The 23,024-nt window shown below is 38.1% G+C and overlaps 1 protein-coding gene across 1 annotated transcript in view; it reads left to right on the top strand.

Moving 5' to 3' along the window:
- The window catches only part of PROS1 (protein S), a 39,461-nt gene extending 16,939 nt beyond the window's left edge, over positions 1-22,522 (top strand). The window contains exons 4-15 of the mRNA XM_070750162.1: positions 1,710-1,796; positions 5,499-5,621; positions 5,745-5,876; positions 7,693-7,818; positions 9,463-9,584; positions 10,405-10,523; positions 11,261-11,450; positions 12,471-12,638; positions 14,500-14,668; positions 18,789-18,940; positions 20,005-20,221; positions 21,410-22,522. Coding sequence (XP_070606263.1) covers positions 1,710-1,796; positions 5,499-5,621; positions 5,745-5,876; positions 7,693-7,818; positions 9,463-9,584; positions 10,405-10,523; positions 11,261-11,450; positions 12,471-12,638; positions 14,500-14,668; positions 18,789-18,940; positions 20,005-20,221; positions 21,410-21,591 — 1,787 coding nt within the window. The 3' untranslated portion in view covers positions 21,592-22,522. The remainder of the gene's footprint in view (positions 1-1,709; positions 1,797-5,498; positions 5,622-5,744; positions 5,877-7,692; positions 7,819-9,462; positions 9,585-10,404; positions 10,524-11,260; positions 11,451-12,470; positions 12,639-14,499; positions 14,669-18,788; positions 18,941-20,004; positions 20,222-21,409) is intronic.
- Positions 22,523-23,024: the final 502 nt, after the last annotated feature.

The raw sequence follows: 23,024 nt of genomic DNA, 5'->3' as shown, positions 1-23,024 counted from the left end.
CTTATGTCGGATGACCCTGGTATATTTTTAAGTCTAATTGCTAGCTCTCTGCTTTACAATGCAGAAGCTTCCCAGATCGAATCCCAGTAAAAGAATGGGTGTGGCCAGCTGATGAGGCCTAATAAGGCCGAAATAGATCTATCCTGGTCTCCCTTAATTTTAAAATCCCAGCTATAAACATTTAACACATACAAAATATAGTTTGTCGGCTATAAATATATTACTGCCTTGCAGTGGCCCTAGGCTGGGCCTATAGGCAAAAAAAAAAGGAGCTGTGACGTTCCTTAAAAATATACCAGGGTCATCCGACATAAGAAAAAAAAAAAAAACATATATATATATATATATATATATATATATATATATATATATATATATATATATATATATATATATATATGTAGATTGTTCTGAGTTCGGGTTTTGCCCTGTGTAATGTTTTGCATGTCTATGCGACGTTTCGGCGAAATCACATTCACCATCATATCTTCTGCCATCAATTTATATTTTTTTTCTTCCTTGTTTTGTGTCTGACTGAAGGAGAAGGTTAGAAGTGACCCTCTTTTGCATGTATTCCTTGTTCTGATAACAGCCAGGTCTGCTTTAGGGTATTTGCTTTTCAAAATCATCTGCGTTCATCTCAAACCAAAAAGATATAACATTGTGTAAATATTGAGCAACCTAGGTGGCCTTGGTTTTGTTACCATTTTTTCAATTCCCTACTTTTGTCAGAAACTGTCACAAAACTGACTGATTTGTATAATAGCACAGTAAATTTCAAACTCCATTAAATGTTGGATCAAACTGTTCACTGCAAGGGAAAGGGAAAAAAACCCTGATTAAAAATAAAGAAAGATTCTACACTTAGGCAAGAAAAAGAAAATGCACAGGTACAGTATATGTGGTACCTTGCTCAAAAGTAATAACTGTGAGAGGGATCTTGGAGTCCAAGTACAGAACCATTTAAATATGCAGCGTCCAGCAGCTGCCAAAAAAAGCCAACACAGTTCTAAGTTGCATAAACAGGGATAGAATCAAGTTCATTTTGAAATATTAATACTACTTTATAATGCCTTGGTAAGGCCACACTTAGAATACTGCATTTAGTTTTGGACGCCGCTATGTAAAACAGATGCGGACACTCTAAAAAGAGTGCAGAGAAAAAGCAACAAAGTTGATTAGGGGACTGGAGCCTAAAACATGAAGAATGGTTGCAGGAACTGAGTATGTCTAGTTTAATGAAAATAAGGACTAGGGGTGACACGATAGCAGTGTTCCAATATCTCAGAAGCAGCCACAAACAAGAGGGCGTGAAACTATTCTCTAAGCACCTAGGGCAGTACACGAAGCAATGGATGGAAACTAATCAAGGGGAGAAACAACTTAGAACTAAGGAGAAATTCCCTGACAGTTACTGTAAGTGGAACAACGTGCCTCCAGAAGTTGTGAATGCTCTAACACTGGACATTTTTAAGGTGATGTTGCATAGCCATTTGTCTGAGGTGGTGTAAGGTTTCCTGCCCAAGCAGGGAGTTGGACTAGAAGACCTCCAAGGTCCCTTCCATCTCTGTTGTTATAGTATATTATAACTCCTTCATTTATTTAAATAATACAGTGAAAAAATGTACAGGTCAGGAAGCCCTGCACCATGTAATGTTGTTTTTAGTGGATATTGCAGGTCAATAAACAGGTGATTGATGCTTTCATAGACTGTCTGGCTTCATTCAGAACTGGAATTTTCAGAACGCCACCTCTGACTCCAGATTCTCCAGCTGATCTGCGGTCCTGTGTAACAGGTATGATTTCTTACATGTTTTATACTTTCTGAACTGAGATGGAAACTATTATGTAAAATAATTGCAATTAGTAATGCAATTGATTGCATTAATACATTTACCTGTACATTTGTTCATGTAATGCAAGAGTAGAAAGTATTTATTTTAATATTTATTGTAATAAACAATGAATAAAAGGTCTATGAAAGAAATTGGTGGGTAAAACCAGTAATGGGCAGCCAAAGTTTTACGGCCACACTGTGGGTGTGGCTTGATGGTCATGTGACTGGGTGGGAGTGGCTTGCCGGCCATGTGACCAGGTGGAAGTGGCTTGAACGATCATCATTGTTGAAGTGAATTGTTAAGTCCTCAACTTACAATCTCACCAGTATCGCTTTCTGGGATGATAATTTGCTTTGCGTTTCCCACACTCTCCTTCCTGGGTCGCCCCCTGCCTCAAGCAGGGTAGCTAGGTGAATGAGTGCCAATCAGCTGTTGAGAAAAGAGGGGAGAGGAAATGGGACCCCTGCAACTCCTGCTGGTGCTGGTCTCCCTGCTGCTTTCCGAGGAGGAGGAAGAGGATGGGGGGGCGTAATCAGCTGAAGCTGGGCACACAGCTTCATTTCTACCGATGGAACTGTGTTCCACCCCATCCTGGCTGCTGCCCACCCCGGGTAAAACTTAAATGAAGTTTTTTTTTCCTTTTGACGTTTCTTTTTATAAAGGGTTTTTTCTTGTATGTATTGATGAAATTATAGTCTGGTTATCTTTCACATTATATAAGGAAATTTAAAAGATCCAAAGTACAGTTATTTTTATTCTTCAGTAACAGTTTCTGTCTTTTATCCACGAAAACAAAGAAGGCTTAAAGGGAACCATTTTTAATTGTCTTACCTGAGGACAGAACTGCTGCAGTAAAGTTTGTGCAATCTCAAATTAAATTGTGTTCTTATTCATTATTCCTTGATGTGTTCTCTGTTGTCATTAAAGACTCTGGGGATGGAATCAGTGATAAGCATGCCTGAGCATGTTATCTTGCTAAATAGTCTCTAGCGAGAGTTAATTCTCTGGTGTTCATTTTTCTTCAATTGTGCTTGTGTCATAGCACAAACTATTGGGACAACAGGAAAAACAAAACAAACACAAATCTAGCAATTGATCACTAAGACACCCCTAGCTTAAACAATTTGTAATGAAACAAATTTGCTTGTAGCCTCAGCAGAGCACTTGACAAGTATATATTTATATGTCTCAGTGCTGCCGGTTGATACAGACTGAGTTCATTGAGTTTCTTTATTTTTGGCATAATTTACAAATACATTTTGGTTCAAGGACTTCTCTAGAAAGAAGCATATCTGAGAATTCTTTTTCACTCAGCTTCGTCACAGAATATCCATCAGGCTAAAGTAGCATGGACTTTTAATTTCATTTTTAGCTGTTTCGCTCACTAAGACCAGTCTTGGGCAAATACCAGCAGTGGGTTTCTACCAGTATGGTCCCGTTCTATGAACTGGTAGGGTTGGTGGTTGAAGGCTCTGCATACCTGCCTCAGATGCTTCTGCGCATGCATAGAAGTGTTGTGCACAAGCACATAAGTGAACTGGTAGTGATGGGATTTAGAACCCATCACTGGCAAATACCTATTCATACAATACAGTGTTTTTTTAAAATTTGACAATTTAAGATGTGGATACTTCAATCCCCAAAGTTTCTAGCAAACTAACAGGCCCACTTACCAATACAGACTGCATTTGTTGCCAATTAGTTTCCGGACACAATTCAAAGTGTTGGTAATGACCTATAAAGCCCTACATGGCATCGAGCCATGTTACCTATGGGACCACCTTCTGCCGCATGAATCCCAGTGACCATTGAGGTCCCACAGAGTCGGCCTTCTCCAGGTCCCATCAACTAGACAATGTCGCTTGGCACAGCTTAGGGGAAGAGCCTTCTCTGGGGGCTCCGGCCCTCTGAAGTCAGCTCCCTCTGGGCATTCGGCCGGCCCTCTGAAGTCAACTCCCCCTGCCCCCACCTTCCTCAACTTACACAAGAGTCTTAAGACTCATTTATGCCACCAGGGTTGGGAAGATTAGACCCCAGCCTCCTATCCGATGAATGTTACATATGAATGTTACATTGTTGTTTGAGAGGGTATGATTGGTTTCTTAATACAGTGATCCCCCGATTATCGCGAGGGTTCCGTTCCAAGACCCCTCGCAATAATCGATTTTTCGGGATGTAGTCGTGCGGAAGTAAAAACACCATCTGCGCATGCGCGCCCCTTTTTACATGGCCGCACATGCGCAGATGGTGGAGTTTGCGTGTGGGCGGCGGGGAAGACCCAGGGAAGGTTCCTTCGGCCGCCCAACAGCTGATCTGCTCCGCAGCACTGCAGCAGCGAGGAGCCGAAGATGGGGTTTCCCCGTTGCCCAGGCAACAGGGAAACCCCATCTTCGGCTCCTCGCTGCTGCTGCGCTGCGGAGCAGATCAGCTGTTGGGCGGCCGAAGGAACCTTCCCTGGGTCTTCCCGCCGCCCAGGCAAAGGGGAAACCCCAAGATTGCTTGCCGCTTGCCCGTTCACCCGCCCGCCCGGCCGCTCCGCTTGCCTGTTCGCCCGCCTGCCCGGCTGCTCGCTTGCCCGTTCACCCGCCCGCCCGGCTGCTCGCTTGCCCGTTCACCCGCCCGCCCAGCCGCTCCGCTTGCCCGTTCACCCGCCCGCCCGGCTGTTCGCTTGCCCGTTCACCCGCCCGCCTGGCTGCTCGCTTGCTGCTCGAGAGCAAGAGGGAGAGAGAGAGAAAGAGAGAGAAGGAAAGAAAGAGATGAGAGAGAGAGGAAGAGAATATGAGAGAGGAAGAAGCAAGATAGAGAAAGAGAGAGAGAAAGAAAGATGAGAAAGGAAGGGAGTGACGTCATTGGGTAGAAAAATCGCGATATAGCGTTTCGCAAAGATCGAGATCGCGAAACTCGGGGGATCACTGTAATACTGGGTTTTATAGATTAGTACACTTAGTTTTAAATTAATTGGATTTAGATGATTATATTGTATTGTTTTTCTTTTTTATGTGTTGTAAGCTGCCCCAAGTCTTCGGAGAGGGGCGGCTTATAAATTTAATTAAATTAATAAAGAAATAAATGCTTCAAAGTTGCCCAGTTAATTAATTGTAATAGTCCTTTGATAAAAGTTTAGAATTTTCACATGGACAGAATGTTTAATATCATGATTTGACATTTGACTTTAAACACAGATTACACTTTAGTGTTACAATGCCTAGTTCAAATTGCTAGTTTGATATATAAAATCCTAAATGACTTACGACACAAAGAAACTACTATGCTTATATAATCCTTTTGATTAATTGAATGCATGGAGAATAGGAACAGATTATTTTTGGTAGGTTTTTTTTTTTACTCAATATAATATTTTATGAAATTTTAAAATGTTAATTTTGTAAATTGTAATAATTCTGTAATTACTTAGGAAATTTCATAAATAAATTCAATAAATGGGTAGCATTCACTTGCAAAGAGATCAGAAGTTTGTCCTACCTTGCATCTGAGAACAAGATGAAAAGTCCAGCAAAAATTAAAATTGCATATGTATGATACAATGACTTTTATCTTCAGTCATTGAAGTCCTTTCCTTTTTAGGATGAAAATGAAACTGAATTAAAAGAGAGCTGATTATAATATTAGTACTTTTCTGATTCTGTAATCTTCCTCTAGTAATACCAGACCAGTGTAATCCTTTGCCATGCAATGTTGATGGTTATGAAGAATGCAGAGATGGAAAAGCCACATTCACGTGCATTTGTAAACCTGGATGGCAAGGAGAGAAATGTGAAGAAGGTATGGTCACTAAGCTAACTGACAACAGGGTATATCTTTTTATCATATCTTTTTTATGTTGAATATACATGTGTCAGTTCAGCAAATGACAAAAGGTTGTTTTCTCTCTCCCCCCCCCCCCAGATATAAATGAATGTGATGATCCTATAAATAAAAATGGAGGATGTGATCAAATTTGTGTTAATTTTCCTGGAAGCTACCGCTGTTACTGTGAAGATGGCTATTATATAGAGCCAAATAAAATGCGCTGCAAAGGTAAGAAAGTACAAATGGCAACACACTGGAAACAAAAACTCAATTTATATTATGAAATAAGACTAAAAGGCTAAATTGTAACAATCACCGTGCCCATTGCTATACAAGCAGATATCAATGCACCTGTTCTGAACATTATTATTATTATTATTATTATTATTATTATTATTATTATTTATTGGATTTATATGCCGCCCCTCTCCGAAAACTCGGGGCGGCTAACAACAATCTGCTGCACGAATCCCAGCGACCAGTTAGGTCCCACAGAGTGGATCTTCTCCGGGTCCCGTCAACTAAGCAATGTCGCCTGGCGGGACCCAGGGGAAGAGCCTTCTCTGTGGCGGCCCCGGCCCTCTGGAACCAACTCCCCCCAGAGATTAGAACTGCCCCACCCTCCTTGCCTTTCGTAAACAACTTAAAACCCACCTCTGCTGCCAGGCATGGGGAAATTGAGATCCTCTTTTCCCCTAGGCCTTTACAATTCTATGCATGGTATGTATGTATGTATGTTTGGTTTTTATATTAATAGATTTTTAATCATCAATACCAAATTACTATTGTACACTGTTTTATTGTCGCTGTTAGCCGCCCCAGTATACAATAATAATCCAATACTAAAAGCGAATTAAAAACCCCTTAATATAAAAAACCAAACATACATACAAACATACCATGCATACAATTGTAAAGGCCTAGGGGGAGAAGGAATCTTAATTCGCCCATGCCTGGCGGAAGAGGTGGGTTTTAAGTAGCTTACGAAAGGCAAGGAGGGTGGGGGCAATTATAATCTCTGGGGGGAGTTGGTTCCAGTGGGCCGGGGCCACCACAGAGAAGGCTCTTCCCCTGGGGCCCGCCAAATGACATTGTTTTGTTGACCGGAGCAGGAGCAGACCCACTCTGTGGGACCTAACTGGTCGCTGGGATTCATGCGGCAGAAGGCGGTCCCTGAGGTAAATGGGAACATAGGAAACTCTTGCATATTGAGTGAAACTACAGTCATCTAACATAAGGTGGTCAACAAGAGCATTCCAGCCTTCAGACAAGATTTGCACCAGCCTGTCCATCTTATATTTGGAATGTCCTCCATGCCCTATCACGAAGCCACAAGTCCTCCTACTTCTATATCATAAATGCCCAAATTTATCTATCATCCATTAATACAATGGAAAACTAGTTTGTGAGCATGTTGACATTGTGTTTCAGGCAATCTACCATGCTTGCTAACAGATTTAGTCTATACTTACATAAAATTGAATCAGGACCAAAGAAAGAGGAAAGATCACTATATTAGTTCTGGCTTTGGCTTAAGATGCTTTGCTTACAAAACATTTTTTTCCTTCACCCCATGTTGGGCTATGGAGAAGGATAATTACATTTAATTAAAAGGTCCCTGAAACAAATCCCTGCTTTAAATATAATTCTTTCCATATGTGTTGGATTATGTATTTTATTACTCTATGGCCCATGCTAGATGATATTAATGGAATTTCAGAAAGCCTAACTTAAAATGAGCACATGAAAGAAACCTTAGACAATTCATGAAAAATTAAATTAGCAATAATGTAGAAAATGAGATAAGTATCCTTAGCAATTTAATGAACATTTGAGAATCGAATCCTTACAATTAGTAAAATGTCCACATCCTATTAACTTTTACATTGTTTGTGTTTTATATGTTTTTATTTTCCATAATTTCTTGGGGTTAGTTAATATTTGCAGGACTTTTCCAGCTTTATTTCATTGTATAAAATTGCAACAGAATAGAAAAGTAACAATTCCCTTTGTGGGGAAATTAATGCACATTTTCTATGTATAGACAGGAATGAATGCATATTGTATCAAAACATTTGTGGGACAGCACAGTGCAAAAATACACCTGGGAAGTATGTATGTGAATGTGAAACTGGTTTTTTCTACAATTCAACTACAAAGAAATGTGAAGGTATATATATTTATTTTAAGTAGATTCCTAAACAAAATACTAATTTGTCTTTCGTAGAGAATTTACTATAATTTTCCATAGAGACAAATCCCATTTTGATTTCATATAAATTCCATGTTGCAAAATATATGATATGTTACAGAAATATGCCATGTATAGGTTTGTATAGAACACGAATATGTTGTTTATATCTAAAATGCAAAACATAAAATCACACACACCAAACGTATACTGTAGACCATAAAGCATGTAATCAGTGCTTTAGACTATCAATGTTAGGAAATGATGAAATTCTGAGACAAAAACATTAATTAAATTACTTTTCCCAAGATTATTCTGTACACCTTTTTTTGTAAGAAAAGCCAAAAGAGAACCTTTTATAAGGGGTGTACAGCCTTCAGAAAAAGCCTTTAAACCTAGCTATGGCGACTGGGTCCTGAAGAAAATGATACTGGTTGAAGATGGTTGGTACACAAAGAGAAAAGGCAACTCTTGTTTTAGCTTGTTTTATTTTTGTAATTTTAATTTTAACCCATTTTATATTTATAAGCTTAGAACAATTGTTTTATCTTTGTAAGCTGCTCAAATTTGTCTGAACTGTGAGATTAGCAGCACATAAATTTGATAAATAAGATTTTAAAAAACAAGTTTTAACGCTACATTTCACATTGTCATTTGCCTCCAAATTTCTGATTGTGTTTGGTCAATAAAGTAGAGAACTCAATTTAATTTAATTTATTAGATTTGTATGCCACCTCTCTCCGGAAACGCGGAGAGGGGCGATTTGTTTCATCAAGATAATTTTTTGTCCTGCTCAGTTCACATTTTCTTTCTGGAAAATTGCTTCCCGAGTTTTTTCAGAATTTGCACAGAGATTTATGTGATACAGTTGGATTGAATTACTTTTTCCTATAATGAATATAAACAGTATACATATATGGTACATTTCAAACATTATTTAAGATGTTATTGATTTACTATGCAATATACAGTAATAGCATAAAATGTTGATTTCAGTATTATTGAATTATTGTTGTTATTGTTGTTGTTATTATTGTTATTGTTATTATTTCTCAATACTCAACAATTTCCTTAGCAAGAATACCTCAGCTCAGTGACTGTTTTTATTTGTTCAGTTAGCCTTTTCCTCATAATAACACTAATACATTTTCTAGTTGCTTATTTAATGAGTGAACTTGAAAATAAAGCCTCAGCTATTGGAATTTAGAAACGGCAGTCTTTTCTAAAGCAGTCTATCACTAAAGGTTCTTTTGCATATAATAAAAATAAGTCTTAGGGACATTATAATTGCATTTTAAACATCACGAAAATGTAGTACAAGGGGCCTTGCCAAGATAAATCGATAGTAATGGCATCCTACCAAATATTCAGTAAGCCTTTGTTGTTATTTATGGCCCAAACTAAAAACCTGATATTTATGACATCAACCGCATTTGGTATAACTGGTAACTGATAATTTTAAATGCGGTAGAATTGCTGCATCCATTTTTAATAAGTCATGAATTCTTAGGTGCCACCTAAATATGTGTTTGTGCTATTCTTTCAATTCTTCAATTTCATATTATTTCTACATGATTCTCAAGGGTTCTACCAGTTGTTTCATTTTTGTCCATTTCCCTGCAGATATTGATGAATGTGCTGAGAATACTTGCTCCCAAATCTGTGTCAATTCTCCAGGAAGCTTCACATGCTATTGTGATGGCAGAAAAGGTTTCAAGATTTCCAAGGATATGAGGACTTGTGAGGTGAAATATAATTACAATTATTTTTATTTTTATTTATTCCAGGAGCTTCATTTTTATTCAGGCCCTAATACTAGATTAGATTAGATTAGATTTATTGGATTTATATGCTGCCCCTCTCTTCAGACTCGGGGCGGCTCACAACAATGGTGAAGAACAGTACATAGTAACAAATCTAATATTTAAAAATCTAGATTACAGTTTTAGATTAAAAAGTCCAAAAAAGAAACCCCAATATATTAAAAAACAACACATAATCGAATCATACACAAAAACTATATGGGCAAGGGGGAGATGTTTCAATTCCCCCATGCCTGACGGCAGAGTTTACGAAAGGCAAGGAGGGTGGGGGCAATCCTGATCTCTGGGGCGAGATGGTTCCAGAGGGTTGGAGCCACCACAGAAAAGGCTCTTCCCCTGGGTCCCGCCAGACAACATTGTTTAGTTGATGGGACCCGGAGAAGGCCTATCTGTGGGACCTAACTGGTCGCTGGGATTCATGCAGCAGAAGGCGGTCCCAGAGATATCCTGGTACTAGAAAGTAGGATCATTGAGATTTTTAGTTTTTCTGCAGTGAGCAAGAATAGGAGATATTATATGGATTGTTGTTATGATTGACAATACATGGTTAAATCTTCCTTTCTTGTCCTGTTTTGGGTTTCGCCTGTAATTTACCTTTGCAATTTACCTTTGAAAACATTGGAAATATTAACTATACAAATGGTTACATACTAATATTAGGCCTCAACAATGGCAGGCACATTTGGACAAGAAGAGTTTGGAAGAATCATTATGTAATGTTTCTTTTGCCTGTTATTTCTAGACTATACCAGCTTGTCTGCCTTTGAATCTTGAAAAAAATTACGAATTGCTTTATCTGGCAGAACAATTCATTGGAATCCCTGTTTTGTATTTGAGATTTAGATTGCCAGAGGTTACAAGGTGAGTAGACATGAGTAAGCATGCAGATAAAGCATGCAATTCTATTGCTTACGGCTATTATGATGAATATATAACTAGCAGTGCCAATTAATTGTATTTTATTGTGTAACATTGTTTCTGGTAGATAAAGGAAACAATAAAAAGAGTATTGTTTGTATGCTGACCCAAGTCTTCGGAGAAGGGCGGCATACAAATCTAATTAATATAATAATAATAATAATAATAATAATAATAATAATAATAATAATAAACCAAAGAAAAGAGAAAGGCATACATATGTGCATAAAATAAAACAACCCCCCCCCAAAGCTGGCAGTAACTTCCTTCTTCCACACCTCTGTCCATTTTTTACCCAAAACCAATAATGCTGTTTAAATATTTTCACACTTTCACACTGTCATTATTACTGACTTCTTTTTGAATTAGTTTAATTAACACATTTTAACACTTTATCTTTTACTTCATAAACCATATTCTATGTCCTTGCTTACATTGCTAGGTTATCTCTCTCTGTCTCTCTCTCTATATGTATGTATGTATGTATGTATGTATGTATGTATGTATGTATGTATGTAGATTGTTCTGAGTTCGGGTTTTTCCCGGTGTAATATTTTGAGTGTCTATGCGAGGTTTCGGTGAAATCACATTCACCATCATCAGGCTGAAGTTGTAAGCTTCGTGCTGCTGTAGTCTTCTTGCTGCATAATTTTTAGGCTTCCCTTTTTTTTTCAATTCAGATTTTCTGCAGAATTTGACTTCCGGACTTATGATAAGGAAGGTGTGATACTGTATGCTGAAACTATAAACAGTACATCCTGGTTTCTACTTGCATTGCGTGATGGAAAGATTGAAATTCAGTTCAAAAATGAGCTTGGGACAAAAGTAACAAGTGGTGGTAAAGCTATTAATGATGGCTTGTGGCACATGGTAAATCTTTTTCGATAAATGAGAACTATTGTGAATTAAAAAGTCATATAAAAAACCTAAACATACAGAGAAAAATAGCTTTAGTAAATACACTTTTAGGTTTTGGGGGTGAGGGGGCATTTTTGGGTGAAAAACGGGGCTACCAGGCCCACTGGGACTACCAGGCCCACCGGAAGTCGGGAAATGGGCCATTTCTAGCATCCAGAGGGCCTCTGTGGGGGCAACGGAGGGCATTTTTGCCCTCCCCAGGCATTGAATTATGGGTGTGGGCACTCACACGTGTGCGATAGGGTGCGTGCACACGCTTTCAGCATCCGAGGGAAAAAGGGTTTGCCATCACTGGTCTAGATCTATATTAGGGTGGCTAACTATCCACCTTTCTCCATCATAATCCTTCCAGTTTCCAAGTTCTACCTAGATTTTACTTTCCTTGGCCTGCTTAGAAAACCCTGCTTGGCCTTTGAAGACCCTACCCGCCTCTTTTTGTCTTCTATAGGAAATTAAACTAATTCAAAGTGTCTAGTTATATTTATTAGTATATTAAACAAAGCATGTGTTGGGGTTCTGGATGGATACATGCTAAGGGCCTATAGGGCCTCACAAAGTACATTGTGCCACTCCATGTTAAACTGGTTAATTTCTTTTTAGCAATAATCATCTTTTTTTAAATGACCCCATAATCCTGTTTGGGCTGGAGTCTGGGCAACTGAATGGAGCTGAGTCTTTACTTGCCAGATGCCCTTCCTGTCGCCAATACGGAGTTTGTTTCAGCAGATAAATTCTCATTGTGCCCAGAGAGAAATATCAGACTCTACCTAGGAGCAAGCTTACAGCCTCCTTATTGTGAGGCAAGAGCTCCACCTCTAGGCTACCACACTATTCATATTTTTTAGCAAATGTCCTAGTTATGTGAATCCGTTCAACCAAAAAAGAATCTTACTGCACACACATCCTTGTTTTCGGATTGGAACAGATTCTAAGCATTTATACACTTCTTATACTTTTTTTTAAAATATTTAGATATCTGTGGAAGAACTAGAGCATAGCATCAGTGTGAAAATAGCGAAAGAAGCAGTGATGAACATCAATAACCCAAGACCTCTTTTCAAGCTTTACAATGGATTTTTGGAAACAAAAGTGTACATTGCAGGACTCCCTCGCAGAATGGACAATAGTCTCATTAAATTGGTAATTTTTGTAGTGTTTGTTGGGGCATCATACTGCAGTAAATTTAGGTATAGCCATTAATGTTTGGATTTGTTTTCTTTTGAAACTGCCATTGTTCTCATAGAGATATGTGTATATTGTATAAAATCAAATTTAGGAATTTACATTTTTAGAATGTAATACTAGTCTACACCTACTGTTTTTTAGACTCTTGTTAATCTAATGTTCTCACTAAGTGTTGATTATAATTTCTTGAATTCTTGAATAGCATGACTATTTTACCTGAGAATCCAGGAAATCACAGCCACAACACTTCTAGAGAACCCAGGACTGTGAAAGGCTGAGAAGAGGAATAAATGTGGTGAAATGTGCACATTTATACTCATATCCCTTCACATATACTAAATATACACACCTATTTGAGAGTCAATTGCCTCCTAGGTTCACATGACACCTGTAGAATAATCTGATCCCCAAGCAGGATCAGAGTTCAAACAACAATGAAAAAATCCTTGAAAAATCTTGTATTGTCTTTTATTCCATGCATAAATAGGAGTGAAGTGATCTGCCATGAAGCAATACAATTTGAGGTATCTTATTAAATGCTATAGCTTCAAAAAGAGTTCCTTTTTCCCTTCTATTTTCATGAGCTAGAGTAGCATTTGTCCTGCAGTAATTTGGAAGTAAATTATAGTTGGAAGAAATAAGGAGCTTCAGTTTTAAGCATTTGGTGAGATAGCTGTAAAAAGACATTAAGGATGTTTGTTATTATAAAAAAAGAAGAAGAAATCCGATGTCTCTTTATAAAGACACTCTACCATGAAAAACACTGTTCCAGAGATAAAAAAAACTATATGCTTCCTACTTTGCTGAAGAAAATAAAAGACAGAGTTGCTAGTAATAGAATGAAATGGCAAAAAAGATTAATAATAGTTAACGCTGCCTGAAGTAAGACTGTAAATATAAATAAGTTTGAATGTGTGAGATTCCATTATTGCTATTTTGAAAATGTAGCCATGTTGACAATTCAAGGCTATCTACTGAGCTATCTGCTTTGAAACATTTTTAACCTAAAGATAATTCATTTTCTTTCTTTTTTTCCACACAAAAAAATGGGCAATTTCAAGTTGTACAAAAGACTGAAAAAATGCTGTGGACATAAATTCTGATCAGTAGTTGGCTATTTGCCTGACATGTAGAAATCACATCTAGCTTTCAGCAAAAGGAAATATTTGATCCCAGCTGTCAGTTATGTTTGCAAGAATTACACTGAAAGTAATTCATTATGTCCCTTCCCTTGGAGTCCAATCATGTATTTTCATATTCCAAATTTTTGTGGACTCAGTTGTTCCTCAATGAACAAATGGTGTACTTGGAAAATATTGAAACATGGCTTTATGGAATCCTATACCAGGAAAATAAGTGACCCTTTTGAGAATTATATCCCCAAAGGTTAGAATAAAACCTGATCTGCAAGAGATTGTTATAAATAAATTTAGATCATCAGAACTTTAAGCATACACTGACAGCTGTTGTCACCTTAGTAATCCATACTCCAAAACGTAGGGTTAATTTTATGAAGATAGAAATACATTTGGTTATGCAAAGCTTTTTAACATTGCTTTGTGTTAGTCTGGCACTATTTAATAGATTAGTGAATTAGGTTAAATCAATGAAAAATCTGTGAATGTAACCTGCTAGGACACAGATTATTTATATACTGTATATGCATGTATAGTTACTTTTAAAATGCAGTGCAAAACATCTGAAAGAAATGTTTCACAACTCTGAAAGCACAACACAGTTGTTGTTGTTGTTGTTATTATTATTATTATTATTATTATTATTTGTGATGTAATCAGCTCTATAATTTTTTTAACAGATTAACCCCCGTTTGGATGGGTGTATTCGTGGTTGGAACTTGTTAAATCAAGGAACCTCTGGTGTAAAAGACTTAATTCAAGAGAAGCAAAGCAAACATTGTTTAATAAATGTTGAAAAGGGATCTTACTATCCTGGCACCGGCATGGCAAAGTTTCACATTAGCTATAGTAAGTTTGCTTGTTTAAATTTCTAAGCTATCCCCCAATCAAAATATGGATAGTATTGGTATATGTCTCTGTCTGTCTGTCTGTCTGTCTGTCTGTCTGTCTGTCTGTCTGTCTGTCTGTCTGTCTGTCTGTCTGTCTGTCTGTCTGTCTGTCTATCTATCTATCTATCTATCTATCTATCTATCTATCTATCTATCTATCTAGAGGGGCGGCAAACAAATCTGATTAATAAATAAATAAATAAATATCTATCATCTATATGTATATACATATATACATACATACATACATACATACATACATACATACATACATACAGTGAAGGGCTGTTTGTCGCAGATGTTATTTTTGTTTCTGCGCATGCGCAGAAGCAAAAAACCGATGAAAATCACAAAAATCACACTTGTGCTAGCGTCCTCACACAAGATTTTGCTTGTTGCAGATGTGCAGGGGCGCACAGGGGTGGGGCGGGGACGCGCAGCTGCACACGCATCCCAGAATTTTCTACCGTGACGGAGCACCTGAGCACACCAGCTGCTACCCACCACTGCATACATATAATTACAATCATAACATCACAAAACTGTTAAATATACAGTATACAGTATGGCAAAACATATTTCTCAAAATAAGCCTAATGAAGAGGGTTGTTTTTGATTTCTTGTTACACTTTGTTTTGTTTTTGCATTTTTATTTATTTTTTCACACTGCACATACAACAATACATATACCATAGCATCTTTCTTCTTATGTTAATAGGAAAGGTACCATTTTACATTCCATACAAATATTCCATACAAATAATGGCTATAAGATGTATTGATTTGTCTTTTTTCTTATTGTTTTCTTATTATTAAGAGTTAAAAATATATATGATTGTAGAGGAAAATTTACGAGCGTTAAATGTTGTGATGAGTTAGGAAGAGGAATTGAAGAGGGAGTTTAATTATGGGATATGAGTTTATTTTAATAAGTAAAATAAATGTACAAGGTCTTATTTGTTACAAATATTCCATAAAGTTGGAGCAACCATAGCCCAGTTACACCTTGGTCCTTGCTATCAGGTTGATTAACTGATTGTTTGACTTATTATTTGCTACTGTTGATTCCTAGCAAAAAGATAAATAGACTTTCTTTGGAATCCTTAGCTTTGTGGTAGATATGAATCTATAACCTGCCTTCTCCATTGAAATGTACAAGATAGGCAGATTCTTTTTGAAACAAATACAGTGGTACCTCAAGATACGAACTCCTCGTCTTACGAACAACTCGTGATACGAACCCGGGGTTCAGAAAAATTTTGCCTCTTCTTACGAACTTTTTTCGAGTTATGAACCGGCATTCGGGAGACAGCTGGGAAGCCGCGCGGCTGTTTTAAAAGGTGACAGCCGGGCGGCGGGGCTTCCCAGCAGCCTCCCGAATGCCGGTTCGTAACTCGAAAAAAGTTCGTAAGAAGAGGCAAAATTTTTCTGAACCCCGGGTTCGGTTCGGGAGGTTGCTGGGAAGCCCCCAGCCCGGCTGTGACCTTTTAAAACAGCCGCGCAGCTTCCCAGCTGTCTCCAAACGCCGAACGCGGAAGTTCAGGTTTGGCGTTCGGCTTCGGGAGACAGCTGGGAAGCCGCACGGCTGTTTTAAAAGGTCACAGCCGGGCTGGGGGGCTTCCCAGCCCCCCCCGAACCCGGAAGTTTGGCAAAAGTTCGGGGTTCAGGGGGATGCTGGGAAGCCCCCCAGCCCGGCTGTGACCTTTTAAAACAGCCGCGCGGCTTCCTAGCTGTCTCCCCAAGCCGAACGCCAAACCCGAACTTCCGCGTTCGGCGTTCGGAGACAGCTGGGAAGCCGCGCAGCTGTTTTAAAAGGTGACAGCCGGCCTGGGGGGCTTCCCAGCAACCTCCCGAACCCCGAACTTTTGCCGAACTTCCGGGTTTGGGGTTCGTGAGGTTGCTGGGAAGCCCCCCAGCCCGGCTGTGACCTTTTAAAACAGCCGTGCGGCTTCCCAGCAGTCGCCGAACGCCGAACGTGGAAGTTCGGGTTTGGCATTGGGCTTCGGGAAGCTGCTGGGATGCCGTGCGGCTGTTTTAAAAGGTGATAGCCGGCCTGGGGGGCTTCCCAGCAACCTCACGAACCCCGAACGTTTGCCGAACTTACGGGTTCGGGGTTCGGGAGGTTGCTGGGAAGCCCCCCAGCCCAGCTGTCACCTTTTAAAATAGCCGCGCGGCTTCCCAGCAATCGCCGAACGCCTTTTTTTGCGGGGGGGGGGGGGGGGTTTTGGTTGCACGGATAAATTGACTTTACATTGTTTCCTATGGGAAACAATGTTTCGTCTTACGAATCTTTCATCTTACGAACCTCCCCCTGGAACCAATTAGGTTCGTAAGACGAGGTATGACTGTATAGCCAGTATCCATGATATGAATTTTATTAGGAGACCTATAGGTAACAGGTCTATGGGAGACCTATACAGTGACCAAAGAAATGGTTTTAGTTTGTTGAATTGGTTTTATTTGTCAGTGCTTGAGCTGCAACATTTTGTTTCTGAATATTCTTCAAAGACAGATCAAAACAGTAATCCAAACAGAAGATGTTGAGATCGTGAGCTATTGTGCCTCAAATATCTGGGTCCAAGAATGATAACATCTGGAGTTGTGTTTTTTAACAACATATCAAAAGTAGCTTGCTATTACCTGTTTCCTAGAGCTAAGAAGCTACTGGCCCAAGGTCACTCAGTTATTTTCATAGCTACCTGGGATTAGAACTCATGGATTGCCAGTTTCTAGCTTGATACTTTAATTACTGTACCAAACTGGCTGTTGCAGCTGTATTAAATATGGAGTCTTGCCTACAAGGTAGGTGTTTCTGCCCAGATATCCTTGTAGGTCATAGCAGAAGTATTTCAAAGCTATAGGCCTAAACTGTTGCCATGATCTACCTATTCATGTTATTGGATAAAAGCTGCTTATGATGGAGCACCTCTTATCTGCAAATACTTCAAATATATGAGCTGGCAAATTGCAGAAATATTTCAAGAGTTATATTGAGTCTGCTTATCAGTTTGAACAGGATAGAGAAATACATAAGGTGGCTCTTCTGGGGGAAAATCTTATAAGTAGAACATTTGCAGGAGATGCGGAGTAACGACATGGACACAAGAGCTGGATTTAAAACTGGGTCATTTTATTTAACATAAAATTTGCATAATTTATTCATTAAATTAGCATAATTAGCATAATTAACTATGACCCTAACAAGGACCCGCAGGGTCAAACAATTGCTTCCGGGGCGGAAAATGACGTAGAATAAACTTCCGGGGCAACTTATGGGCGTAGCTCCATGCTAATCCAGGTGAGGGACCCCTCCCTCACCTGAGACTTTGCCATGCACTTGCATGTGGGAGGTCCCGCCGGCTAACCCCTAGAAGGGGACTTAAATGGGCGGGACCCAAAGACAGGTTCCCCCCAACTGCTCAGGTCGCCAATACCACAAGCTTGGAGAGAACCTGTCAATCATCCCCAAAGATGCCCAACGGAGAACACGCAGTTGCTAAACCACCACCCAGTTTTCCGCCCCTAACCTGCCTACCCAAATGACCAAAGGTAAGCCAATTAACCTAATAGGTGCAAGCACCCCCTAACCGCTTATCCTTCTCCACGGTGTGGAATGGGCGAAAAAATGGCCATAGCTAAGAGGCCAGACCACCAAAAATTCCTATTCGGCCGCCTAAGGGCGACCCAGCATAGCACACTGTAAAACAGGGAGGGCGGGCGGGTGTCTGCTTGCTATGATGGTCCGGGCGAACAGGCTGAGCCCGGGCCTGCCCGCCCTTTTATAGGGCTGGCAGGCCCCACCCGAACACGTCATTGATCAGGCCACCCTGGCCTGATCATTGGCCGAGAAAACATGGTGGCTGCCATGTGTCCTGTGTCTGCCCGAGCCCTCCAGCAAAAGGCGCCGGTGAGTGAGGTCCACCCGGCACTATTTTTTAAAAAACTACATGTTTCAGGAAAGAGTAAAATAATCTATTTCAAAAGATGGAAAAGTGGAAAAGTTGAAAATAAATGATTATTTTGTAACTGGCTGATATATTCTTTTCTCTTGCTTTCTGGTATATTTTAAACTAAAACAGATAACTTCTCAAGCAACGCAGATGATTGGTTAATAAATGTGGCAATGGCTATCCGTCCATCCACTGGCACTGGAGTAATATTTGCCTTGGTTTCAGGTGAAACAGTTCCTCTTGCTTTGTCTATTGTGGATAACAACTTAAGAAATGTGCAGGTACTCTTTGCTCCCACTACATGCATGCCTGATGGAGACAATTAACCTAGGTATCTAGTACCAACATGACACAAGGAAAAATAATTGGGAACTTTTTAGTCCCTTTGCCGTGACAATTTGACGCCACTAAGTTCAGTAGAATTTCCCTCAGCTTAAGCCAGATAAGATATTGAGGGGTAATTATGTTTAGATGTGTGTATAATTAGTTAAATTTTGACAAGCATAAATTAATCTTTTTCACTAACCCCAGGGAGATTGCAATAAATTTCTCATTCTCCCTCCCCCACCCAATCACATCATTCAAAATGTTCGTAGGGCAATTCCTTGTTTGAAATAAATCTGTGGATCTGTATAAAGAAATATTTTTCTGATTTACGTCTTTACTGTTCAGGATTTTCATGAAAAGATAATTAAAAGAAGCAGTGACTGCAGGATGGAGGTGAAAAAAGTTAAGATGGCAGTTTCAGCAGCACAGTTTGAAGTCATGGCATTTATTTATTTATGTATCATATTTATATGGCCATCTTGTAAAATGGGATTGCATGCGTGCATGCAACAAATTGGACAGGGCTTTGATCTTTCTGCCGTCTTGATTTTGTTAATAAGACTCTGAATGCTTCTGATTTAAAAAGCAAGCCATCTGCTGAAAGATGATATATATGTTTGGAAACATGTTTTTTCGTGTCAAAAATGATCTTGTTTATATTTAGAAAATAGTTTGAAAAATGTTGGTGCTAAATGTTAAAGCAGCAGATCAGGGCTGCAAACATTGTAAATTTGTGTTTAATTATGATTTATTGAAATGCGACTAAGAAAGATAAGTTGATTTATTCAGCTATGAAACTCACATTCATTGAATTATTTTCACTAGTATATTCATGCATATTTTCACAGAAATATTCATATTTCTAGTATTCTTGTCACTTAATTGAAATGCATTTTCTGCATTATTTGGTGATGCTATTTCATTCATTATGTAGGCTTTTAAAGATTTTCTGGGTATGGAAAAATGAAATAGAAACTGAAATTGATTATCCCCCTCTTATTTTGTTTCTGAATCTCAGGAAATCATTGTATCTATTCAGAATGTGATTGTTGCTCACTTAGAGTCAAGAAATTTGTGTACCTCAAAAAGAGTGTCAGTCACACTCAAGATAAGTAGACAACAGCTTGAACTTACAACTGATTCACCTTCAGTTATCACCTATTCAGGACCCCAGCTCTCAGTCCTTGAAGAAGCAATTAATGAATCTGTTGATACCTACCTAGGGGGCATTCCTGGTAAGTCTTGTTCTTATTAACTTTCAATAAATGCATATAGGATTACAGTCTTCTAGATATGTGAAGAAGGCAAACTTGAAAAGAATCCACTCCGGCACTCACCAACTATGGTAGGATGGGTTTCCATGAATCCATGAAAAATGAATAAAAATCAGCCTTGAAATGATAAAATTTCAGTTTTTTACTTAGACAATAAAGTTATTTAATTGTATTCATAGCTCAGCTTAGCCCCGAGAAAATCAATTAAGAAATAGTAGACAGTTGGTTCAACACAAGGCATGAATTTCACATTATGTTGTGCAACACTTAGTGGTACTTATTACAAGAAATTGTGCCTTACACAAAGTTTAATAGCTAATAATTATAATACATTATCAGAAAATAGAGCTGCACTAATACATCCACATTTTGGGCTTTCTACAACCCATTTGTAATGGGTTTATCTCAAGAGAAGAGCCTATTTTATTTCTTAGGTTGAATTTCTAAATTAACTAAGAAACATATCCATCTACAGCATGATCTCCTATTCAGATACTACTGTATCCTATTTAGATACTACAGATTTTTTAAGTAGGAATCAGTAGTAACAATTATATTCTTTTATCAAATTAGTAAGTACATTACCAATACCATTAAATGTGAAGGTTAATCATAAATATAGATTCTATATTTCCGAGATAATATCACAATGTGATATAAAGAATGTTTTGAGATCAGTTGTATTACTAAGTCAATGAATTGTACTAAAATGATTACAAAATTCTTTCAGAAAAACCAGAGTTGATTCACATATCAAATATCGAAACATAGAAACATAGAAGACTGACGGCAGAAAAAGACCTCATGGTCCATCTAGTCTGCCCTTATACTATTTCCTGTATTTTATCTTACAATGGATATATGTTTATCCCAGGCATGTTTAAATTCAGTTACTGTGGATTTACCAACCACCCCCTGCTGGAAGTTTGTTCCAAGGATCTACTACTCTTTCAGTAAAATAATATTTTCTCACGTTGCCTTTGATCTTTCCCCCAACTAACTTCAGATTGTGTCCCCTTGTTCTTGTGTTCACTTTCCTATTAAAAACACTTCCCTCCTGGACCTTATGATTTTTCTGTAAACATTTTTATCCTGTTAACTTTTTTTTTAATGTGTGAATTAGTATTAACTATTCTGTGTTTTATTCAGATGTTCCAGTTGAGGCAACCCCAGTTACAGTTTTTTACAATGGCTGTATGGAGGTGAAAATTAATGATAAGGAGTTGGATTTGGATGAAGCCATTTCCAAATGGAATGACATTAGATCCCATTCTTGCCCTCTACTGTTGCAACCGAGACCTGAAGTCATGGATTACCCTTCTGATTTTTAAAATCTACAGGAAACCTCTAGTTGTTCTGCACAAAATGGATTGAACTGTAAATGCTGTTTTATTTCCAATAATCTGTTTTGTGAACATATACATTTCAAAAATATGTCCAACATAAATGGACAGAACCAAGGTTAACATTCCATCAGGATAGCATTGCTGATGTCATTTCAGGATTTTTAGTTTTTTAGTTATCATATTTTGTATTTTACATGCATTTTGGAAGAATAAAAGTGGAAAACATCTATTTGCACTTAATTTATATATTCTGGTTATAAAAATAGGATATTTCATTTTTTTCTAAAGAACGCAATTAAGATCCTTTGGTCCTTTGAAAAGGATAGAGTAGGGAAGGTAGGATAGGATCGGGCAGGATAGGATATAAACTCTTACTTAATTGTCACTGGATTGATGACTTAATTGTCATTGGATGATGCACATCCATTTTCTTAAACTTGCAATAATGTTTCAAGGATAATAGTCAAACTGATAAAGGAAAAAAAACACAAAGCATTTGTTCAAACAAATATGGATCCTAATTTATGAGATCTGATCTCAATCCTATATAAGCTTTTAATTACAGCAGCTCCTGTTAAACAGCTACTCCATTTCTCCTTACTGAAAAATGTAAACTAATGTTCAGTTTTGTAAAGAAATAATTACTACAGATCCAAACAGATAACTTTATATTATTTATTAAAAATAATACAAAGCAAAATAGGATGAATAGGATATGTCCAATTTATTGGGTTGATTGACGATCTATATGGATATTTACAATGTCTTCTTATGAAACATTCCAGTACTGCATAGTTATTGAAAAAAAGTTCAGTATCACATAAGATTTTGCAGATGAGAATTACAACCTTCTAATTTTGTTTCACAGCATAGCATATATTTTTCTAGTTGAATAAACATATTTTGACAAGTGAAAGATTTATATTTGATTTTTTAAAAATCCCAGTGCACATAGCTTGTGAGTCTTAATGGTTCAGAATTATTTTTACCTTAGAAACATCTAAGCATCTAAGATCATGATTTCCATTGATCAGTTGATTACAAATATCCTTACATTTCTAGTAGATAGTACCTGTTATTTGTCTACTTTCTGCAGTCATAGAGATTCTTTTAAACAGCTGTCTGAATATTTGAAACCAAAGATAATTCACTGTTACAAAGTGGAGTAAAACTATTTTAAAAATCTCTAAATGTTTCAAGCTGTCAATTTCACTTGTGAACAAGTATAAAAAATTAATATTTCAAAGAATTATTGCAATCAAGGAGTGTTTTAGAATGCTGAGAAAAAAGAAACCTAGACAGTGATGGATTCCATTGCTATCGGTTCGTGCATACGCTTCTGTGCACGCACAGAAGCATCTGGGACAGATGGGGGGAACCTCCTGCCACCACTACCACTTTGTAGAATAATACTATAC

This window comes from Erythrolamprus reginae, chromosome 4 (assembly GCF_031021105.1).
Source record: "Erythrolamprus reginae isolate rEryReg1 chromosome 4, rEryReg1.hap1, whole genome shotgun sequence".
NCBI lineage: Eukaryota > Metazoa > Chordata > Lepidosauria > Squamata > Dipsadidae > Erythrolamprus > Erythrolamprus reginae.
Note: the sequence above shows the minus strand (reverse complement) of the source record. Positions and strands in the feature narration are given on the sequence as shown.